The sequence below is a fragment of the Physcomitrium patens genome, chromosome 15 (genome assembly GCF_059467195.1).
Source record: "Physcomitrium patens ecotype Gransden chromosome 15, ASM5946719v1, whole genome shotgun sequence".
Lineage (NCBI taxonomy): Eukaryota > Viridiplantae > Streptophyta > Bryopsida > Funariales > Funariaceae > Physcomitrium > Physcomitrium patens.
Genome location: NC_143424.1, coordinates 14,158,428 through 14,180,435, shown reverse-complemented (window position 1 = coordinate 14,180,435; position 22,008 = coordinate 14,158,428). Strand labels below are relative to the sequence as shown.

Genomic DNA, 22,008 nt, shown 5'->3' with positions numbered 1-22,008 from the left:
AACCCCCTGCAGTTTGTAACGACTGTGACCATTGCTTCTAAGTCGTGGCAACACTAGAATGTCTACGGTTGACATGAGCACAGTACCACATTGACCCTTGAAAAAACCCTATTATTTGAGCCTGTGGAATAAGCTTTGTCCGAAGGTGAAACTGCAAGACAGTTTGTATGGGTCATTAAGACACTTACAGGAATGTAATGTTATATTCTAATATCATTCTAATTTATTCATATTTATTATATGCAACATGCAATATTTTTCTAATGATGAATTAGAATAATATTAGAATTTATTTTACTTTTTATACTTGTTTATTTTCATTGAAAAAAACATATTTGGTCATGAACATTAAAAGAAGTTTTAAAAATTGAATTAGCTTCATATTTGCAATGCTTTAAATGTTATTAGTAATTTAAAATTATAAAAGAATAAAAAATAAAAAATAAAAAAATGTTTGGAGATTTGGATAACATTTTTTTAAAGAAAATAAAATTTTATTTATATATAAATAATAAATTTAGCTATATTTTTAATACAAATTACAACTAATCTATAGTAACAAACTTAAACATAATTTAGAAGTACTAAATAAATGAGAATATTAAATCAATTTAGATAAATCTTAAATTGATCAACCTTTGTTTTTATTGTCTAGTACCACATCTTAACTATTGTGTCTATTTAATGCTCTCCAACATTTTACTTTCTTTGATATGCCACACATACACAAACACCAAAAAAAAAAAAAAAAAAAAAAAAAAATCTTAATTAATTTAGCTACTCAATGTACACACATTAGGCACATATAATATATTGTGAATTAAGAAAAGAACTCTAAAGATGTAATAATAAGAGATTGGTGAGAGAGAATGACTTTCTTTAAATTGGTAAGAAGTATATGATGTAGTATAAGGGAATAAAAACAAAGGTGGATTAATTTAATATTTATGTAGATTGATTTAATATTTTCTACATAAATATTTTACAAAATTTATAATTTAGTTAATAATTATAGTTTTTAATATTAATAAAATTTAATTTTTAAAAAATAAATTATTATATTATATTTATAATTAAATTATATTTTATATGTATTTATTTTTTATAAAATATTACGTTCGGATAATACTTGATAACAAATCAACTTTCAGGTTACAAACTTGATATATATAAATATAGCCTTATTAATTAATACCTCTTCATCAATATTTCTTGCTTATTTGATAATATTTGTTGAAACAAAGATAATTCCTAAGTCATATACTTATATATCTTAATTAGTATTTCATGCATAATTTATAAAATTTATATCTATCAAGTTTATAAATTATTTCAAGTTTATTAGTGTGAGTGTATATATCACAGACATATTGTAGAATAGGTAAATAAACTTTGTGGTAAGTTACTGGTTGGTTATTGATAACTTTGAGAATTAGACTGATGGTTAGGCAGTTTAGTTGTTAACAATAGGTTGTTAGTGGAATAAATGGTTAAGAATTCAAAGGGTCATAACCTTTGGAATCCGCTAGCAGACGAATCATCTTTTTGGTAGGATAAATAGCTTGAGGAAAGAGTGATCAGAGCCAGACTGTGAGAGTTATAAGCCGAGAGTCAGACTATGAGAGTCATAAGCCGAGGACCAGACTGTGAGAGTCGTAAGCCGAGGGCCAGACTGTGAAAGTCATAAGCCGAGAACTAGACTGTGAGAGTCGTAAGCCGAGAGCCAAACTGTGAGAGTCATAAGCCAGGATAAGCTTGGTGCTACCACTTTATTTTCTTTACTTTTATTATTTGCTTATGAAGAATTATGATTGAGAGAAGTATTGTTGAATTGATAGTCGTAGAATGGATTATGTGTTGAATCAAGACGAAAGAAGTAAGCCTTGGTGTTTTGTAGTTTGATAATTGATTTCAGATAGCCAAAGTATAGTCAATTGTGACACTAACAAACCCAATTTATACAACCAGTCTTTCCTCGTGTTCAAACTGACCTCTATTAGTTCAATTGCTTTGGTATACTGAAGCTTGGACACAATGAGAACAATATATACACATGTAAGCCAATAATTATATATATAAATATGTAGAGGTAAATAAAAATATGTAAAAGTAACTTAATTCTATAGTATTTGGTATGAAAGCTTCCTAGAAGCTTCATAGACGCTGCTTTGACTTTATAGGTGTCTTTAATTGACTTTTTGGAATTAGAAACGTGGTCAATAAGTTGGCCATGTGTCACACATGTTGTTAGCTTAAAGACCAAGCTAACTATGTAACCCACACATAGAAAAAATTGCTTTATAAGTCAAGGCATGTGTCCTACAAAATCAACACATATTAGAGGTCCTATAGAACATCGCCACATAGCCCCTAGTTAGATAGTATATATATAGAGACAAGAGTGAAGCCTTCTTCACTCTTGTCAACTCCTTTCTTGCTTCCAATCTAATTTCAAGGGTTTCTAGTTTTCTTGGCTTTTGGCAATAGCCATTCCAGTTTCTTTCTTAATATATATATCAAGTTATTTCTATATTGTCATCTTTCTATGAGAGAAGTCTTACTTGTTTATTTGTCTTTATCATATTCTTGTCCTTGATAGATTGACAAGAATGTACTTATAATATCAAAGCTTTATCTAATCTTGTTTAGGAGTGGATTACTCTTTTTTCTTGATAAGACATAAGCATATTAGAAGTTGCGGATTACCCTCTTCTAAACTAATATTGTCCTTAGTATTTTCTTTGTTCTCAAATCCTCTCTTCTATTTTTCTTGAACGATATTAGACATCTTGTCTTTTCTAAGTATTATCATAGCAGAACTTGTTGAAATAAAGAGTGCAATGGCACAAATGGAAGAGCAATTCAAAGAATTAATGCTTGCAATGCATCAACTCAATTTACCACCAAAAGAAGCAACAAGATTGATAAGAAGTGAAGATATAGAAATGATTGGAGCTGCTTCAACATCTGCACCAAATCATGTCTCTTCTCCTATGGTGGAACATCCTTCCAATGTTAGAAAACCAAGAATTGCCCTACCCGAGAAGTTTGTGGGCACCAGATCAAAGTTTAGAGGATTAATCAATCAAGTACAACTTGTCATTGAACTTCAACCCCAAAGCTATCCAACTCAAAGATTGCAAATTGAATTCATTTGTACGCTTTTTTCACGTTCAACATTATCATGGTTTTCATCTTTTTTTGAACGACGAGATCCAAAATTGCATAATCTAAAGGCTTTTTTGGCAGAGTTTCGATCCATGTATGGAGAACATGATGTAATTTGTGTTACAACCAATAAGATCCATATTTTATGACAAGACAATTAATCACTAACGTTGTATGCTTTACAATTTCGACAACTTGTAACTAATATCAAGTGAGATGATGCTGCAGTTATTAGCCAATTTTTCTATGGATTACAATATGAGGTAAAAAAATTAATGCTCAACTTACTTGATTCTCAAACATTGAGTCAAGCAATTGACTTTGCTGTGAAGTGCGACAATCACCTTTTTGAATTCCAATCTAAGAATCATACAAGTGGACCTCAATGTAACTATAATTCAATATCAATACCAACATCTCTTCAACACATACATTCGGAAGTAGAAGATATGTAAATTGATGCAGTATGTTTCAAATCTCTTACTAAGCAAGAAAAGACTCGTTGTCGTCAAGAAGGATTGTGCTTATATTGTGGAGAACCTAAGCACACTGCTCAATATTTTTCAAAGAACCAACGTAACCATAGAATGAGGAGTACTACGATCAAAGGAGATAGCATGTCGGAAAACGAATTTGTCCAGCTACAATAGGGACCGTGTGGCTAGAACCTTGTACAACGCCTAGTAAATGTCCTATCGTCTCCTCAGAACCTTGTCCATGTTTTACGATAAATATTATTGTAGGACCTAAACATCTCAAAGCCTCTACCTTGCTAGATTCAGGAGCCTCAGCATGTTTCTTAGATGAAAAATTTGCTAAAAGATATAGCATATTTTTAGTAAAGAAAACTAAACCTGTTCATGTAGAAGTCATAGATAGTCATCCGTTGTCTTCAGAAGATGTTACTCATGAAATCCTTCCTATAGAAATAGCAACTAATGGTTTTAGTAGTCTTATAATATTTAATATCATTAGATCTCCTTCTAATTCAGTCATTTTAGGTTTATCATGGCTAAAAAAATATAACCCTAAAATAAATTGGACTTCTGATAGTCTTGACTTTTTTGAAAGTATAACTAAGAGTGTAGTTAATCAAGTAGAAAGTCATAAATCTAGTATAATTAAACCTATATTTGTAGGTGCAAGTGCTTTCTTGCATGGTGCAAAAGAAAGATCACCTTGTGTCATTTATGCCATACCTGTTTTTACTAGTGGAAAGACTTCAAGTAGCATTCCAAGCCAATATCAAGATTTTCAAGATGTATATGAAAAAAAGAATGAGAATACTCTTCTAGAACATCGTTCTTATGAGTGCTCAATTGACCTTCAAGAAGAAGCATAAGTGCCATTTGGACCAATCTACAATTTATCTCAAAATGAGTTAGCTGAACTCAAGGAGTATATTCAAGAGAATTTGGCTAAGAACTTTATATACCATTCTAAATATCCAATAGGAGCTCTAATTTTATTTGTGAAGGAAAAAGATAGATCATTGAAGATGTGTGTTGATTATCGAGTACTCAACAAAATCACTATAAAATAGAAGTACCTCCTACCTTTGATATTTGGACTTCTTGATCAGTTGAATCAAGCTAAGATCTATACAAAAATAGATCTATGAAGAACATACAATTTGGTACGCATCAAAAAAGGAGATGAATGGAAGACTGCGTTTCAAACAAGGTATGGATATTTCGAATACAACGTCATGCCTTTTGGACTTACAAATGTACCAGCAGCATTCCAACATCTAATGAATGATATCTTTCAGGAGTTTTTAGATGATTTTGTTTTCTGTTATCTAAACGACATCTTAATCTATTTTAAGAACCCAAAAGAACATGAACCTCATGTTCGCCAAGTATTACAAAAACTAAGAGATGTAAGACTCTATACCAAGATAGAAAAGTATGTATTTCATACTACTCAAGTTGACTTCTTAGGATACATCATTTCAAATGATGGATCCTAAGAAAGTTCAAACTATTATGGATTGGAAGATCACAAAAATGGTAAGAGATGTCGAATACTTTTTGGGATTTGCCAACTACTATGGGATCTTCATCAAAGACTTCTTTCAAGTTACAGCTCCACTTACACGTTTGACTTGCAAAGATAAACTTCAATGGAATCAAGAAAAAAAAGTAGCATTTGAAGCTTTGAAGAAAACCTTTGTTTTTACACCAATCTTATATCGCGTTGATTTTTCTAAGCCATTTTTTATGGAAACAGATGCATCAGATTTTGCTTTGGGTGTCGTATTGTCACAAATGGGAACAGATGATAAACTTCACCCAATAGCTTTTCATTCCAAAAAAATTTTCAACAGCCGGGATCAACTATGAGATCCATGACAAAGAACTTCTTGCAATCATGGATTCATTTGAAGAATGGCACTATTATCTAGAAGGTGCTTCTAGCCCAATCACAGTGTATACGAATCACAAGAACCTTCAATATTTTATGTTAGCACTTGTTGTGAATCATCGCTAAGCCCGTTAAAGTATACCTTTGTAAAGATTCGAATTCAAGATCACTTATTGACCAAGAAAACAACAAGGTTTGTCAGATGCACTCTCTAGACGATCTTATCTTGCATTTAAGGAAAGAGATGCTGCTTTTGATCAATAACAAATAATTCTCTTGAAGCCAAAGCATCTTCATCTTTGAGCAATGAAATCAGCACAAACTGTTGATTCAACTTTCATTAACCAAGTTCAGTCAAATATGTCTTTTGATCCTCTTATTCGTGATATTAAAGAAAATTCTTCAAAGTCTCATTATACTTCCAAGTTTGAATTCAAGAAGAATCTACTATATTTTGAGGGACTCCTATATGTTCAAAAGGTGAAGCTCGATTACGTGTTCTTCAAGTTCGTCATGACTTTCCAGCAGCATGACATTTTGGATACAATAAAACTTTGGAACTAATATCCAAGGACTTTTAGTAGCGACAAATATAGAAAGCAATCAAAGATTTTGTACAATCTTGTGATGTTTGCTTGAGATCAAAAACTCCTCCTCATCGACCTTACGAACTTCTTCAGCCATTACCCATTCCAGAACAACCATGGTCTTCTATTTCTATGGATTTCATCATAGACCTTCCAATCTTTGGTTCTTATGACTCTATATTCGTGATAGTAGATCGTTTTACCAAGATGGCATATTTTGTACTATGTACAAAATCTATCACATGTGAAGTAACAGCTAAGCTCTTTTTTGACAATATCTATCGCTATCATGGATTACCCAAGAATATTATATCAGATAGAGGAATTCAATTTATGTCAAGATTTTGGCAGATGCTTTTCAAGATTCTAAAAGTGGATATAAAACTATCTTCGGCATTCCATCCTCAAACTGATGGACAAACAGAGCGTGTTAATCAAGTTTTGGAGTAGTATTTAAGATGTACTATTAACTACCAACAAGATGATTGGACAACTCTTTTGCCATTGGCAGAGTTTGCTTACAATAACACGGTATATTTTTCTACAAAACAAACACCATTTTTTGCTAAATATGGTTATCATCCATGACTTGATACTTTCGACTTTTCAAAAGCTAATAATCCTGCTATGAAAGATTTCGCAATTCATTTATCAGAGCTACATGCAACGATGAAGGCATAGTTAAAAGAAGCTCAAGAACAACAAAAGGTCAATGCAGATGTCCATCGAAAGGAACAACCACCATTCCACATGGGTGATAAGGTATGCTTACTTCGTTGCAATATCAAGACCACTCGTCCTTGTAACAAGTTGGATTATCGAAGACTTAGACTATTTTCTATTTCTGCACAAATCAATCCAGTTGTATATCGTTTATATCTACCGGAATCAATGAAAATCCATCCAGTATTCCACATGTCTCTTCTTGAACCATACAAGACAATGGACATACTAGGAAGAAGACAAGCTCCACCTCTTCCAATAGAAGTGGATAATAATCAAGAGTTTGAAGTGGAAGAAGTCTTAGATTCAAGGCAGCGTCGAAATAAATTAGAATATCTTGTCCATTAGTGCAGATATGATATTAGTGAAGGTACATGGGAGCTAGTATAGAATCTTGTAAATGCAGGAAAGGCGGTGGAGGCTTTTCATCGACGACATCCATCAAAATCAAGATGAAAACCTTTTTTATAAAAGAAACAAGATCTAGGCCAGATAACATTCTACTTTCAATCCTTGTTTGTAGCTTCTTTGTAGTTGTGACGCTCAAGAGGTGGAGAACCAACAACCAACAGATTCGACTCAAGAGCCTTTGTTTGCTAACCTACCGGACGAGACATTATGATTGTTACAATCTTCAAGATGATGCAATCAAGATGAAGTTCTTTAAGAATGACATGTTCTTCGAATAGATGGCAAAATAAAACACGTTTGGTATCATGACCTTGGAAGGGACTCTCAATGTTTGGTGATTTTACTAGACGTAGGAACAATTCCTGATGGTGTTTCAAATGTTTTATTCGAAGGAAGTTATGAAGGCCTCAATAATGATCAAATAACTGGATGATCTTTCTGCCCTGGTATGAGACACTACCGATGGTTGAGAGGCCCTATCAATCATCTTCAAAGAAAAAAAAGATCAGAGTATGTGGCAAATACAATTCGTCGCATCATAGATTTTCTTAACATATGATTATCGCTCCTCATGGAACTTGTCCCTAAAAGGAGGGGTAATGTCAAGGACATACACATGTAAGCCAATTATTACATGTATAAATAGGTAGAAGTAAGTAAAAGTATATAAAAGTAAGTTAATTCTATAGTATTTGATATGGAAGCTTTTTAGAAGCTTCATAAACGCTGCTTTGACTTTATAGGTGTCTTTAATTGACTTTTTGGAAATAGAAACGTGGACAATAAGTTGGCCATGTGCCACACATGTTGTTAGCTTGAAGACCAAGGTAACTATGTGGCCCATACGTAGAAAAACTTGCTTTATAAGTCAAGGCATGTGTCCTACAAAATCAACACATATTAGAGGTCCTATAGAACGTCGCCAGGTAGCCCCTAGTTAGATAGTATATATAGAGACAAGAGTGAAGCCTTCTTCACTCTTGTCAAGTCCTTTCTTGCTTCCAATCTAGTTTCAAGGGTCTCTAGTTTTTTTGGCTTTTGGCAATAGCTATTCCAGTTTCTTTCTTAATATATATATCAAGTTATTTCTATTTTTTCATCTTTCTTTGAGAGAAGTCTCACTTATTTATTTGTCTTTATCATGTTCTTGTCCTTGACATTATATATATATATATATATATATATATATATATATATATATATTATATTTATAATTAAAAATTCTATGATTTTTGATAAAAAGATAATTTTTATTTTTGAAGAACTCAAATCTAAATAAAATTTCAATAATGTATAGATGTAGAATTTTTTCAAAAACAATAATTTGTAAAAAAATATACTATATATTTTCTAACATATAAACATGGTTTTAAAACAAAAATAAATTGTAATATTATAAAATCTTGCTAAAATTTTAAAATTTTAATTAAAATTTTAATTAAATAAAAATCTTGTATAATGATATAAATAATAAGTTATTTATTTAATTATATTCAAATTTTAAGAGAAATAACTAAGTTTAATAGTAAAAAAACAAAAAAATAGTTCAAGAAATCCAAAGAAGTAGAGCTCACTTTTAAATAATCATATGGTTAATATTTTTTAACATTCTAAGTAAAATAAATTAAGATAATTATTATTTTTTACTTTAATTATTAAGATATCAATTTTATAAGATAATAAAAAATACATATACTATTAGTTATTTTTAATCTTTTATAATATATAAGTTATTTATAAACTTTGTTTAAAGACTTTGTACCATCAATTAAATATATTAAAGACTGTAACTTACAATTACAATACAATTTACAAAAAAAATTAGTCTCAGTTAAAATTAAAGAAAAAAAAAAGAAAAAGAAAAAATCTGCACATAAGAAATTTAATTACAAGATAAAAGAGCCAATTTTTTTTATATACATAGTATAAATAATAATAAAAATAATAATCATAAGAATGTTAAAGTAAATTTTCAATACTTTTAATTGAATACAAAAATATTATAAAGATTTAAGTTAATTACTCAATTTTGAGTAAAAATATTTGTCTTACACATTCAATGAATAGGTTAGATTTTTGGTATCTTAAAATTATTTATCTTTAAAATTATTAAATCTTTATATAGTATTATTTTATATAGTTTCTTAGAATATAGTACAGTATAATTTCAATATATATACATATATATATATATATATATATATATATTAGAAAAAGAAATTTAATATCTTAGACTAAAACTCAATCGTGATGATTTTTTAATTGTTTTGAGCATTGGCCAAGAGTGGGGTGCTACAACATTTGCTTTACCTATGCATTTATAATAAAAAATTAAATTTCTTCTAATTAAATTTATTAATGATTTCTAATATTTTTTAAAATAATTTTAGAATACCTAAATTTGATTGTATTAAATTGAGATTTTAAGTTGAAAAAATTATTTTGTCGATTTTTTTTTAAAACAAAGTGGTAAAAAATTGGTTTAAATAAATATCTATTTTTTAAAATATAAAAAAAAAACTATTTATATATATATATATATATATATATATATGTATTAAAAAAATTAATAAATATTCAAATACTTAGTATATTAAAAAAAGAAGGTGACATATACTATTAAGAATAAGCAAAGTATAGTTATAATAGAACAATCTACTATACATTAAATAAACTTTCTTTAGAAACTAGCATTTAAAATAGAGCCATTTAACTATAGAAATGGAATTTAAAAATGCAAAAATTGAATCTCAAATATAACAAAAAGAACTATTATTAAGTTTTATTATTAAAAAAATAAAAAAATAAATATAAATAATACCTACTATCAAATCTCATCATTAAATAATATATAAGATGTAACAATTAATACATTCAAATCATTTTAAAACAATGAATAGAAATTAAAAACTAAAAAAGATTCAAAAAGGATAATAATAAATTAAAAAAATATTAGAATAAAAAATTAAACTTTAATTATTTAAAAGACAAAAATCACAAATATAAGAATTAATATAAATTATTATATTTAATATTTATTATATTATATAATAAATAATATATAAGTATAATAAATATTTTTTCTATTATAATTATTATTTATTTCAAAAAAATCAATAATTTCTACAAAGTTTAATAATAATACAAGTTATATAATTATTTTGGATTTCTTAAAGTTAAACTTGATAATCATCAATAGAAAAAAATAATATTATAATATTTTATATCTTATTAATTAAATATTTCTTAAGTGTATTAATTAAAAAATACTAAATATTAGTTATAAATTGTTTTTATAAAAAAAAAAGTAAAAGCAAGATTATTGTGATAAAAACAATTCTTTTTCTTTTTTAAAAATATTTTAATTTTTTTTAGAGATTAAAGAAAAAATTAAAATTTTCAACTAAGAAAAATAATTAAAATAATGAGGTTTAATTTAATTATAAAATTAATGATTAAATATCAATTTTATATTTACATTTTGTATTGTTAATTTTTTTTTTAAAAAAAAAATTATTTATATTTACAAAGTAAAATTTTGATCAGAAATTTTAGAAAATTAATATATGTATATATATATATTACCACAAATATTTATTCCAACTAAAAATAAAAATTTAACAAGTAAATACCTCAAATTTGAGAATTTGGATAAAGTTGTTATTGGAGATAACTCAAAACTTAAGGTGAGGTGGAGATGGGCTGAGAATGGAGAACAATGGAGGGAACACGAATTTGGAATGGAAGATGGAAGCTAGGAACTGGGTCAAAGAGATAAGAATGAATAATGAGGTGGCAAGGGAAGGTGTGGCTTTAACAACTCCTTATATATATATATATATATGTATATATACATATTTTTATAAAGATCAAATGCATTTTTTTTTAGTAAATATAGTTATAGTATACCATGACTATATAATATTTTTTAGTTTTAGTTAGGAAAAAAAAAATTAGAACTACAAAAATTCTTGTAAAATTGGTAATATAAAATTTTTCTTTTAGATTACAATAAAGAATTACTCAATTAAGCTTTTAAAATAAACCTTTGCTATGAAGCCTTTTAAATATATATAAAAATATATTGGCAATAAAAAAAATATTAATTTTAAATTTATAGCAATTTAAATTGTCTTTCAAAGATTTAATTTTAAATTTATATAATTTTAGAACCTTACCAAAGTCTCATAAGTTTGAAAACTAAAGATAAATTGATTATATTTTAATAAGTTTTAAAGATTTTTATTCTAAAGACTATTTTTATAGATTTTAAAAACAATTCTTATATCGATTACTAATTGAAGGCAAATTAAAAATTCAAACAATAATCTGGAATATTAATTTGTAAGACCTTAATATAACCAAAGGTAATTAGTATTTTGAAAGAGGTAGTACTATTATGAGATAATGAAAAAATAAAGGTAAAGTTGTAAATGTTTAAATAGATAAATACAAATAAATAAATAAAATGTAACCAAGATATTACTTTATCAATGTGTTGCATTTTTTAGATTATGTTATAACATTAAAAGCCAAAAATTTATGTCCCACTTTGTTAGCACATTAGGTTTGTTATTTGTTCATTCATGAAAAAACCAATTAATGGCTTAAAAATTTTAAAATATCTCATAAAGAAACGCTTGCTGTTGCCGTTGAAAGCGTAAGCCAAGAAACATATCATTGTCACTGGCAAGAGTATCAATCTTACGTACTCAATTTTAAAAACTATAAATATGATTATAATAACGATGCTATAGGTGGCTTGTTGAAGTTATAAATATATATTTTTATACACACATTTATGAAGCTGCTCCAAAGACCCATGCACACAAGTCCATCACATGTGGAATGTTCAAGGGCAAATCAGAAGGCAGCAGCTCTTCAAACAAATGCTGCAGTTGTAAATGGAAAAACCTCACCCTTGCTCAAACACAAATGCAAAACAAACAAGAGGGTTCCATCACTGAAGGATCGACTGCACAAGGGGCCATAACACAAGCTAACAGGTTTACTTACAGGATGAGCAAAACTGGGTTCCAAGAAATTGTCATGAAAACTAGAAGAGTTTCTATGCTCCAGATAAACATTACGTAAGTTGTATTGCTAGCCAACGTGTATTCCGTATAAACTAATCCTGGTTTTTGTGGAGGTCCGAATCGTGGAGCATTTTCGTGTATATTGATTAACAACTGGGGTTATAAACTAGGCCTTGATTCTTGAGCAGCCCTATTTCACGGTGATCAAAAATCTAGCGTTGATTATAGCTACGAGATCGTCATCGGAGCTGATGAGACCTGCAGGATTGGGGAGACAGTCGATGATCATGTTAGTGGATACAAATCGAGGTCGCCGTTGAGCCGCGTTGATGCGGTTGCATCGTCATTGAACCGTTAATTGTGGACACTTGGCTGGTAGCGCATAATTGGCTCCGGCGATATTTTTTGTCACAGTGAGGTGTGTGTGTATGTGTGGGTCTGGACGGGCTGCTTCGGATCCATGCGTCTCACTGGAGGGAGCTGCATGCCCTGGCGGAGACGATCAGCTTCGGACTTTCTTACAGGAGTTGCACAGAGCGAGCTGCAGTTGCAAAGGGGATTTGCCGTTCGCCATGAGGTGGTGACTGTCGTAACCCATTCTCTCTGACTGCAGACCAGAAAAATAGTTTATCAGAACCACATACCTGCGAGACACAGCGACTGCCGGGGTAACTATGTCGATTGCGTCTAGAAGTGGGGTTGGAACGTTTGGCTATATCTCACTTGATGTGAGGCCTCTGATTAGTCAATAAGTTGGTTGCTGAACTGGTTACCTGAATGAGATAGTTAAGCTGATGGTTCTCCACAATGAGGTCCTGGCAACGCTGCCGGAGTACCTCACAGTCAGTCTCCGTGCGCTTGGCTTTGCCTCTTGCTCTGCGATTTTGGAACCATACTTCCACTTGTCGTGGTTGAACTCCCAACTCCATAGCCAATGTGGCCTTCTGATGAGCGTTTGGCCGTTGCAGCCTTTCGAAAGTGTCTTCGAGATGCCTCAACTGTGCCTTGGTGAATCTTAGCTTCTGACTTGCTCCTGAGCCCCACAAAACGGATCAAAAGTAGCAGACGAAGTATCACAAAACGTTAACTAACCGAAGCGATCTGAAAAAAGTTGATGAAAACAACCGCCCGTGAACTGTTGCCCGAGACCAGTTCATCAGCCGCTGTGCAAGCACCACAAGTCCAGAAGACGATTAGAGTCTCAGTGAGATTCACCTTCATCGTCATCATCGTATTCAGTGCTAGCATCGCTTGATCCACCCGGAAACACTGCTCTGAAGATAAATCGCTGGTCGAGGTGAAGAGGTTGGCGAGATATTTGAGAAGAGTCATCGCAGTCACAACTGCCCATGTTCCCAGACGAGAAAGCCTGCAGGTGAAGATTAGATACCCTTCAGTGTCAGAAGCTGCTACCCTACCACAGTAATCTATGATTGGAATCCTGATCAAATCAACGAACCTAAAGCCTTTGAAATGTGACGCTTTAGACATTCCAAGTTCGATGTCAGATTAATTAGGCTCAAACTCTAGCTTGCACGCACAGGAAGATGTTTGTGATACTTGCATATTTCATGAAAACTAACGATATGAGAGCATGGTTGGATCCTTCAAAATCTCCGCATCTTCCTGATTGGTTTTTCTAACCGATCTGATTGTTAGATACGGTCTGCAGTATTGTAGAAAGTGCTCACGTTTTTATCTACCAAACAACTAGTTCAACTTGATACCCGGCAAGATTCTGAGAACTCACCACAATATTTTCGCGGCCGGGGAGCAACGGCTTGGTATAGTAATGGTAACTTGAACCCATTGTGAATACCTCACAATATCTCAGTCGTCAATGCAATTCCACCAAAGCCCTTGATTTGATGAAATCCCCGATTAATGAACACTGCCTTGTATCTGTAAATTCAGTGTCAGATAAAAGTTATTCATTTTATTCATACATGCTGAAATACTACTCACTGGTGGAGACACAGCTTGCGTCGAACGCCCCATAACGGTCCGAAGATCATACTTGGCCTAGGCTTTCTATCCTCCAGCTAGCAGCAGACAAATTTCCAGTCGTTTAAGGATGGAAATGAGATGACCCCACAAAAACATTAGTCTTGTTAGTTTTCTAACTGCAATCGTTAGCCTGTGATTCTGTTTACTGAAATCCTGTACGTAGAAATCTCCATTTCTTGTCGATACTCTAAGGAGTACATGTATATGTCACCTGTATAACCTAATGATCACTGATTAAAAGCGTCCTGAAAGTAACCATGACAAGTGTAGTATGTGTTGTTTTTCCTCCAGCATAAACACTGATATTCACTCTAAATCTCTTGACTCTCTATCATTCTCGTATGTTTAGGTACCGATATACTTTGACTAAAAGTCGGCTTTTACTTAAGCGCCAACGTGTGCGCGTTTTCCTGTCAAATCCTCAGGCGTCTGATTAGAAGTATTGGAATATGCTACTGTTGGGTTCTACGTACGGAATTATTCAAGAGTCGAGTTCGGAGTCCTTAAAAGGTCTGGGTCGCTGAAGCCTCACTTGTTCGTCTAGACAAGTCGCATGATCTCTATCCTCTTGCAACGGCAGCTGCATCCCTTCTAATAACTGGGCATGCGGAATGTACACACGTGGTTACTAGACTGAAATGAAGAAACTTACATGAATTCGAAGCTTCGGTGGTGCAGAATATTGCAGTGTACAAGAAGCGCACATGTCAAGGTCACAGAAACCGAGGAGATAGACAGACTACTTCAAGGAATGACACAAGCCTCGGGCCTTTTTCAGTGAAAGGCTTATCTATTGGAGGTAGGTTTCGGCTAGGACTTCGATGAAGACTGTAAACGGTAGGTCCACAATAAGCCAATAGCTTGCCAAGAGGAGTGTTGAGTATTGATGATCACTTCACGTCGAGAGGATCCAGCCAGAAGTTATAAAAAAGACAATACGCCAAGAGAATAAACAAGACAGTAGAGAACGTTTCTGATTCCTTCGCGACCCAACAGCTTACTGAGAGCTGAATTGTGCTGGTAAAATCCAATCCCTTCTAACAAGCCAAAGTTCTGAGATGTCGCTGAGCATAATGAAAGGCAGTGGCATTGATGCAGTGTAGGAGTAATTGTTTCTTAGCTAGTGATAGTTGACCAGGTACTCAAGCGCAATAATAGCAATCGAATGCCCTCGCGTCAAAGGTTGGTGATGCTGGTCCACAGTCTCGACTTTCTACTAGTTATCATGACAGACAGCAGAAAGCATGCTTCCGTAAAAGGCCAAACACTCTAGACAACAGGATTACAGTAGGAGGGAACGACTAGAATCAGCAAATATTCACCAATTAGGAGTCTAGTGTGAAGTGACCTACGTGCTGATAGAGCCGAGCGAACACGGCTATAAGTTCGCGATAAGACACCTTGAGAAGCTTAAACTCTGCTGCCGGTGCTATCTAAGCGGCTTACAATTAGACCCCAGATTTACTTGTCAATATATGAGGCACTGCAAACAGGTCCTTCTTCTCGACGCCCTCCAAGCAGGAAGCTGAGGGAATATCAGATGGTGCACTGGTATCTTCTGATCTGAGTATGTAGGCACACAACTCAATCGCAACAACTTCTGCACGGAAGCATATGTAGCACCCCGTTGTCCAAACGAACCAGAACCACCCACGCGCAGCAGCGTTCACATGTCCGTGAAGGAGAAAGAAACGAGCAGGCACACTTCCGGCGTCTCTCTGGTAGTTTTGCAGGACAATCAACTCGCGGAGGATACGAACGAACGTGGTCGCAGTTTCGATCGATCCTAGATATTAGACTTGATGAAGAAGACCACCTGCAGTGCAGAGGAGAAGGTGGGAGAGGCGCTAGAAATACCCCACGGGCCAGGCTTGCGGCCACAAGGTGCTGCTTACACTTAAGAGAAGCGGGTCAGTGGTTCATCATGGCACAAACCTCGAGAATACGGTGCTGCACTGATCATATTCAAGGCACAAACAGCAAGAGAATGCTACGTTCAACTGTAACATGTCAGTCAGTAATCTAGTTGCAAGTACTAGATGGGAAGAGTAGCTAGACAATGACAGTGGCTGACGTCTAATGATAAGGAACCGGTTTTGAACTCAGAGTTCACCAGGTTTCTAGCGCCGTCACGGCACTAGATCAATTCCCTCCAGTGTAACCTTAGGAGGCCCACTGTGTGTGTCCAGGACTCTGGTTATCCTGTGCCAATGCGGTGCCTGTAGTCGATGATAACATGGTCCAAAGCATTTGGGGACCAAGCGTGGACACCGATCACGAGGATTACATTGAATGAGCCTGAGACGAACCATTAAGGTAGTGTTTACGATGCTAGTAAATGAGCTCATCATACTTGGGTCGGAAGCCCGGACATTTCTCTTACTCTGACTCTCTACTTTTAATTCGCTCTCTTTCTTTGTTTCCCAGTTACTGCGGTCCCCGGTCATAACTATAGAACATATTTGGAAACTTAATCTGCAGGTTTCAGAAGTTTCATTCCATTCATGTGTTGAGTGTTTAGAAAAAGTTGCACACGTTGCTGCATTTTTGTGTCAAATTGCTGAGGGCACAGTCAAAGTTTAGCATACTACCTCTCTCGATTTTCCCCTTGAGTTACATACAAGCTTTGTCTGTCACTAATACCCAATGATTTCAAGTGTGTGATTTCATCGTCTTTATGCAGTCTCTGCTGCCGCTGTTGTGGGGAAGGCAGCAGGCTAAAATTTATGCACTGAAAGCAGCTGAAAACCATGGGAGACGGACGGCAAGAGAACACCAGTTGTGCTTATCCAATTTTCGTTGTGAAGAGAGAACAGTTGGTACTTTTTAGAAATGTGAGCAACAGATTAGTTCATCACTGCTAGCTACACATTACTGTCATCATCAACATCAAGCTTCTGCCTGCTCCAGAACGGGGTCTTCTTTTTCTTTCTTTCGACCTATTAAAGATATTACAGCGAAGGAATTCTTAATGCTCCTGGTGGATTTCTTGTCATTAAAAACTAATAATAATAATAATCTCGTCTCCTTTCTTACCATTTTCTTCACTGGCAGAAGTTTTATTGTTTGCCTACACACAGGCAGAGGGTCTATGCAAGGGACTTAGATGAGCCTACATGAGGCTTGAGGCTTTCCATTTGAATTCCCTGGCTTTAGTGGCAATAATAGAGAGCTGCTTCTATGTTGTGTATAGCTTCTCCTGTGGAGATTTTGAGTGAATGCATATCAAGGTAACAATTAAGAACACATAAATACAGGGAATGATGTCTTCATGCTGATAGTAATAGCAAAGTTGACAGACATTCCAATTACAAAAACTTTCTTCCTCTGGGTGGCTCCCATTCTTAATTCTCTTCAAACCATAACAACTTTTTATGAGTCAGTACAATTATTGTGTGTTGTGAAATCACTAGCAATCAAGTATAAGTTTACTAGACCCATTTCAAGTGATTAGAAGCCATTCATGAACATGTTTTTCAAACTTGGGGAGAGAGAGTCCTCTACACTCACTACAACACTAAATATGTGGTAAGTTGGCAGCCTTTCAATAATTGCTATTAAGAAAATTTGCGAAATAGTAAATGAATGAAAAGAATCTATGAATGAATATGAGAAATCTAAGCTGACAATTGTCATTCCAATTACTGTATAACATGCAGGTCAAAGACATTGTGGTTGTGTTGAATGAAATACTCACATTGTTAAATTGATGTAAATGTAAGATCTGCTTAGACTTAAAACTTGTGGGTTTAAGGTTCTTATTAGTGCTTGTTAAAATGTTGAAATACTTTGTTGAAGTAAAAAGATGTTGATGTTATAACCACCATGTTGATGTAGATTATTTTTTGTTTGCATGGTAATTTATGATGTAAGATTAGTAATCAGAGTGAGGATTTTTTATCTACATCTTTTCTTTCTTTTATTTTCTTTTCTTTTTCTTTTTTTAAAATCTTGTTTCAAAGTATGATGCCAATCAGATTCACATGTCAGTGAGGAATCATGAAATTTGTTCTCTTCTCATGGTTCCCATGATACTTGCTCATTCCATAACCAAAGCATGTCTATATATATTTGCCAGAAAAATATGAAATAAACTTTGCAATTTAAATTAATTTCTCACAATTGAATTCAGCACATTGATCACCATGCAAAGAAATTTCATTGACAATTATAAACATCTTCTTTATTTAAATTCAATCCAATCGTTTTTATAATAATCAAGAAATAACTTTTCGGAACTGTGATGAAAACAATGTTATAAAATAAATTTGAACATGCAGTTCTCCGAGTTTTGTCATCTTCCACAGATACCAACGTCTCATTTATAAATTATTAGACTCAAATCCTACCAAGAATTTAAGCTGAAAATGAATTGATCCCAAAGAAGTGTTTTGCTACAACAGATAATGTGGCTTATAAAAAATAACAATAGCATTAATAATAATGATAATAATAATAACAACAACTGTCTTTCCAATGATAATAAGAACTATCTTTCTTCATTACTTTGATAAAAAGTGCAGATTGTAATGAATGCCATCCGCTCCATTCAGGAAGTGAGGGATTAGCAGTTATGACAGTTAAATTTTGATTGCAGGCTTCGATTTAAAAGGGCTGAGAACCAAATCATAGGTGCAGGCTTCTCACACCAGTTTGCATCTACCAAGGTGGAGATTTTGTAGTTGAGAAATAAAATCAACAATCAATTTGAATAATTAAATCAACAATCTATTTTGGTGCAAATTTCAATTTTTTCAAATGTGATTTGCCATCTTGTGTAGTTTAAGGTCATTACATACCAAAATCAGGTTTAGAAAAAATATCTACATCTGAGAAATAAGTATTTAAGTAATTTTAATCTTTTACAAAATTATTAAGAACAAAATAAAATGTAAATTTAAGAGAAATAGGTATTTCATAGAAGTAAAAATATTTCTCCATTAGTGTACAAGATAGTCAAACCATTTTGTTGCTATTGGTTTTGAAATATCACTTGATACTTCACCAAATAACCCACCTTGCAAGGTGGGTGATTTTGAATTCAAAATATCTAAAGAGGAGCAGATCAAAGATCAAAAACTGAGTTGACTCCATACTTGAATCAAGTAATAATATTATGAGATATTAACGTTTGAATGGTGATATTTTGCATTTGATATTTCAAGTGATAATAGAAATATGAGTTGCTAAATCACAGCTATTTGGTTTTGCAAAAGTGCCATGATTAAAACCCCCTAAAGAATTCATCTAAACTCAATTGATATTGAATTTTAATACTTTTTATGTGTGAAAAAATAAAGATGGTCCAACCTCAACTCCTTAAAAGTTGAAAAGTATTTTTTTTGAACATGTAAGTTATGAACAAGGATCCACCATATTTTTGAATGATTGAAAGTAGAAACTGTTGTAGTGTGAAGTTCCAGCTATACATGAGCTTTTCATTTGAAAACCTGAATAGAAATGAAAAATAAATAAATAAGATTAAATTATAATTTCAACATTCCAAAATAGGGTTTAACCAAAGACAAGGAAAAAGCTAAAGACCCAAAAATGACTTTTTTGAATTTGAACTTGTTAAAGAAACATTTTGAATAAACCCAAGAAAAATGCTTAAACTTAGATTGAAAGAGTGTATTGATTCATGATGGGAATAATTGAAACATGCCTTTCTTTACCATGGCAAAGAGAAGGAAGGACATAGAAGCAACATTTGTAGCATTCACTCTACAAGGAAGAACAAATGAAAGAAAGAAAAAAAGAAAAACAAAAAAAAGGTAGGTAACAAATTTGCATGGCATTCATTATCCCTCAACACAAAAAAATAATAAAAAATAAAAACAAAACAAAACTTAAACAACAATGGCATCTCCTCCTCCCCATGAGACTCAAGCTTTGAATATCACAGTCCTTTTCTACAGACAACTTTATTTGTGAAACAAACTTGGTACCTTCCATCCAAAAACAAACACAAACACAAAAATAATATAAAAAATAAACAAAAAATCAACAACACTCACATCCACATGCACACAGTTGGAAGAATCAAATCCCCTCTTTCTCTCCTTCTCACCCAAGTTATGAAGGCTAAGAAGAGAAAGAGCAAGTGTGAGATTAAGATTGGTGCCAAGTGAAAGTTTGGAGACAGGAAGGGGGGGGGGAGATGTGTGTGTTGAGGGATTAAATAATTAATGTTATTTAAGTATATATATAAATAAATATATTTATATTTACATGTGTGTGTGTGTGTGTGTGTTTTTGCTGGTGCTTTGGGCTCCACTGTCGATGTTGACCAGCTTAGCTGCTCATTACCATTAAAACCCCACTAGAGGGGGGGGAGCAAAAGAAGGGAAAGAGGCCCCTTTGAACCCACTTCCAACAGGCAGGTACATGGGTTGATCATTCAGATTAAGGCCCTCTTCATTTCAATCTCTATGATTGTTATTCAATTGACACTGCCCCTCCTTCAGGACACCTCATAACACACTGCACCCCCCCCCCCACCTCCCATCTATTTATTCATCCATCTATCCACCCTGCACCATTCATTCATTCCTGTTGCATCCATCCAACCATGGTGGTGGTCTCTTCCTCTCCCTCCAAGTACCCATTTCCTCCAGAGATCATCATAGAAAATCTCCTCTCTCATCATTCTTTGTACCCTTTCTAACATTTGTATCTATATAAGAAGAAGGAGAAGGAGTTGAGGGGAAAAGAGAGGGCAAGCAAATGATTTTTAACCCACTGTGAGGGATGGAAACATTGCTGAGTCACCTAGAAATATTTGATTTGTTGAAATTTTGCATATGAACTACCCCCACACAAACAAACATGACATTTAGCTGTGTTTCCTTTCATATGATTATTTTCCTTCTTTACATATATATATATATATATATACACTAAAAGTAGACCTAATTTTGTATAGAATCTGCAAAAGGGAATGGGAATTATGGGGAGAGGAGGGAGAGTGGCTGTTGGTGTTGGAACAATCACATCTCAGAATGGTGCCCCATGAATGAGGATGTCCTTTGTGATGGGGGCCTGTGCTAACATGATTGGTGGGAAGGAGAAGAGCAAAAAGAAAAAGAACAGAAAAAAGGAACGCAAAAGGAAAAAGAAGAAGAAGGGAGCAGTAGTAGTAGGAAACAAATACTTCCTACCTCTGTCTCTTCTTCCTCCCTCCCTCCCCCCTTGAGTACAATACCCCAATTGTACCCTAAAACCCTAATCTGTGGCTTCTTTCCCAAAACCTTGTACCCTTCCTTCCTTCCTCTTCCTCCTCTAGCTTCCTTCTACTCTCCTCCCTCCTCTTGTTTTGAGCCCACCTCAACAACATCGTAGAACTTTCCCGAACCCAATGCCCTCACAACCTACTCTTGCTCAAGTGTTCCTTGTGTACTCTCATCCTTCTCCACTCCTACTCCCTCAGTGGGGTGCCAGCCACCTTGCCCACACACACACCCAGGACATTTTATTGTATCATCTGGGCAGCAACTACTGTAATGCTATTGACAGCCAAGATGAAAAAACAAAAACAAAAACAATAAGAAAAAAAAAAAAAAAAAAAGCTTCCATAGCTGGTGACTGAATGTGGGTCATTGGGGAGTATCCATCAGGGATGGCGCTGCAAACCTGTGCTCCCTTGCCTTCCAGCCTAAGCAGCAAGTGTGTTGGGTGAATGGAGGAAGTTATATGGCTGTCTGTTGGGT

At 33.5% G+C, this 22,008-nt stretch overlaps 1 protein-coding gene across 2 annotated transcripts; it reads right to left on the bottom strand.

Moving 5' to 3' along the window:
• Positions 1 to 12,246: 12,246 nt before the first annotated feature.
• LOC112292256 (homeobox-leucine zipper protein HOX17) lies at positions 12,247 to 16,060 on the bottom strand. 2 transcript variants are annotated; one of them, XM_024540558.3, is made up of 5 exons: positions 14,952 to 16,060; positions 14,043 to 14,194; positions 13,508 to 13,661; positions 13,066 to 13,325; positions 12,247 to 12,899 (listed from the first exon to the last, which is right to left on the bottom strand). In XM_024540558.3, exons 2-5 carry the CDS (start codon positions 14,100 to 14,102, stop codon positions 12,795 to 12,797), a joined length of 579 nt encoding a protein of 192 aa, XP_024396326.1. In that variant the 5' UTR covers positions 14,103 to 14,194; positions 14,952 to 16,060; the 3' UTR covers positions 12,247 to 12,794. The 2 variants fall into 2 exon arrangements, with proteins under 2 accessions (XP_024396326.1, XP_024396327.1); XM_024540559.3 differs by having other exon boundaries at positions 15,652 to 15,792.
• Between the last annotated feature and the right edge of the window lie 5,948 nt (positions 16,061 to 22,008).

Excerpts from the sequence above, each read along its gene's own strand:
- LOC112292256 (XM_024540558.3), bottom strand. The coding sequence starts at position 14,102 with ATGGGTTCAAGTTACCATTACTATACCAAGCCGTTGCTCCCCGGCCGC. Across the intron at positions 13,662-14,042 it reads CCGGCCGCGAAAATATTGTG|GCTTTCTCGTCTGGGAACAT; the intron begins GTGAGTTCTCAG and ends CTTCACCTGCAG. Across the intron at positions 12,900-13,065 it reads AGCTTAACTATCTCATTCAG|TCAGAGAGAATGGGTTACGA; the intron begins GTAACCAGTTCA and ends TCTGGTCTGCAG.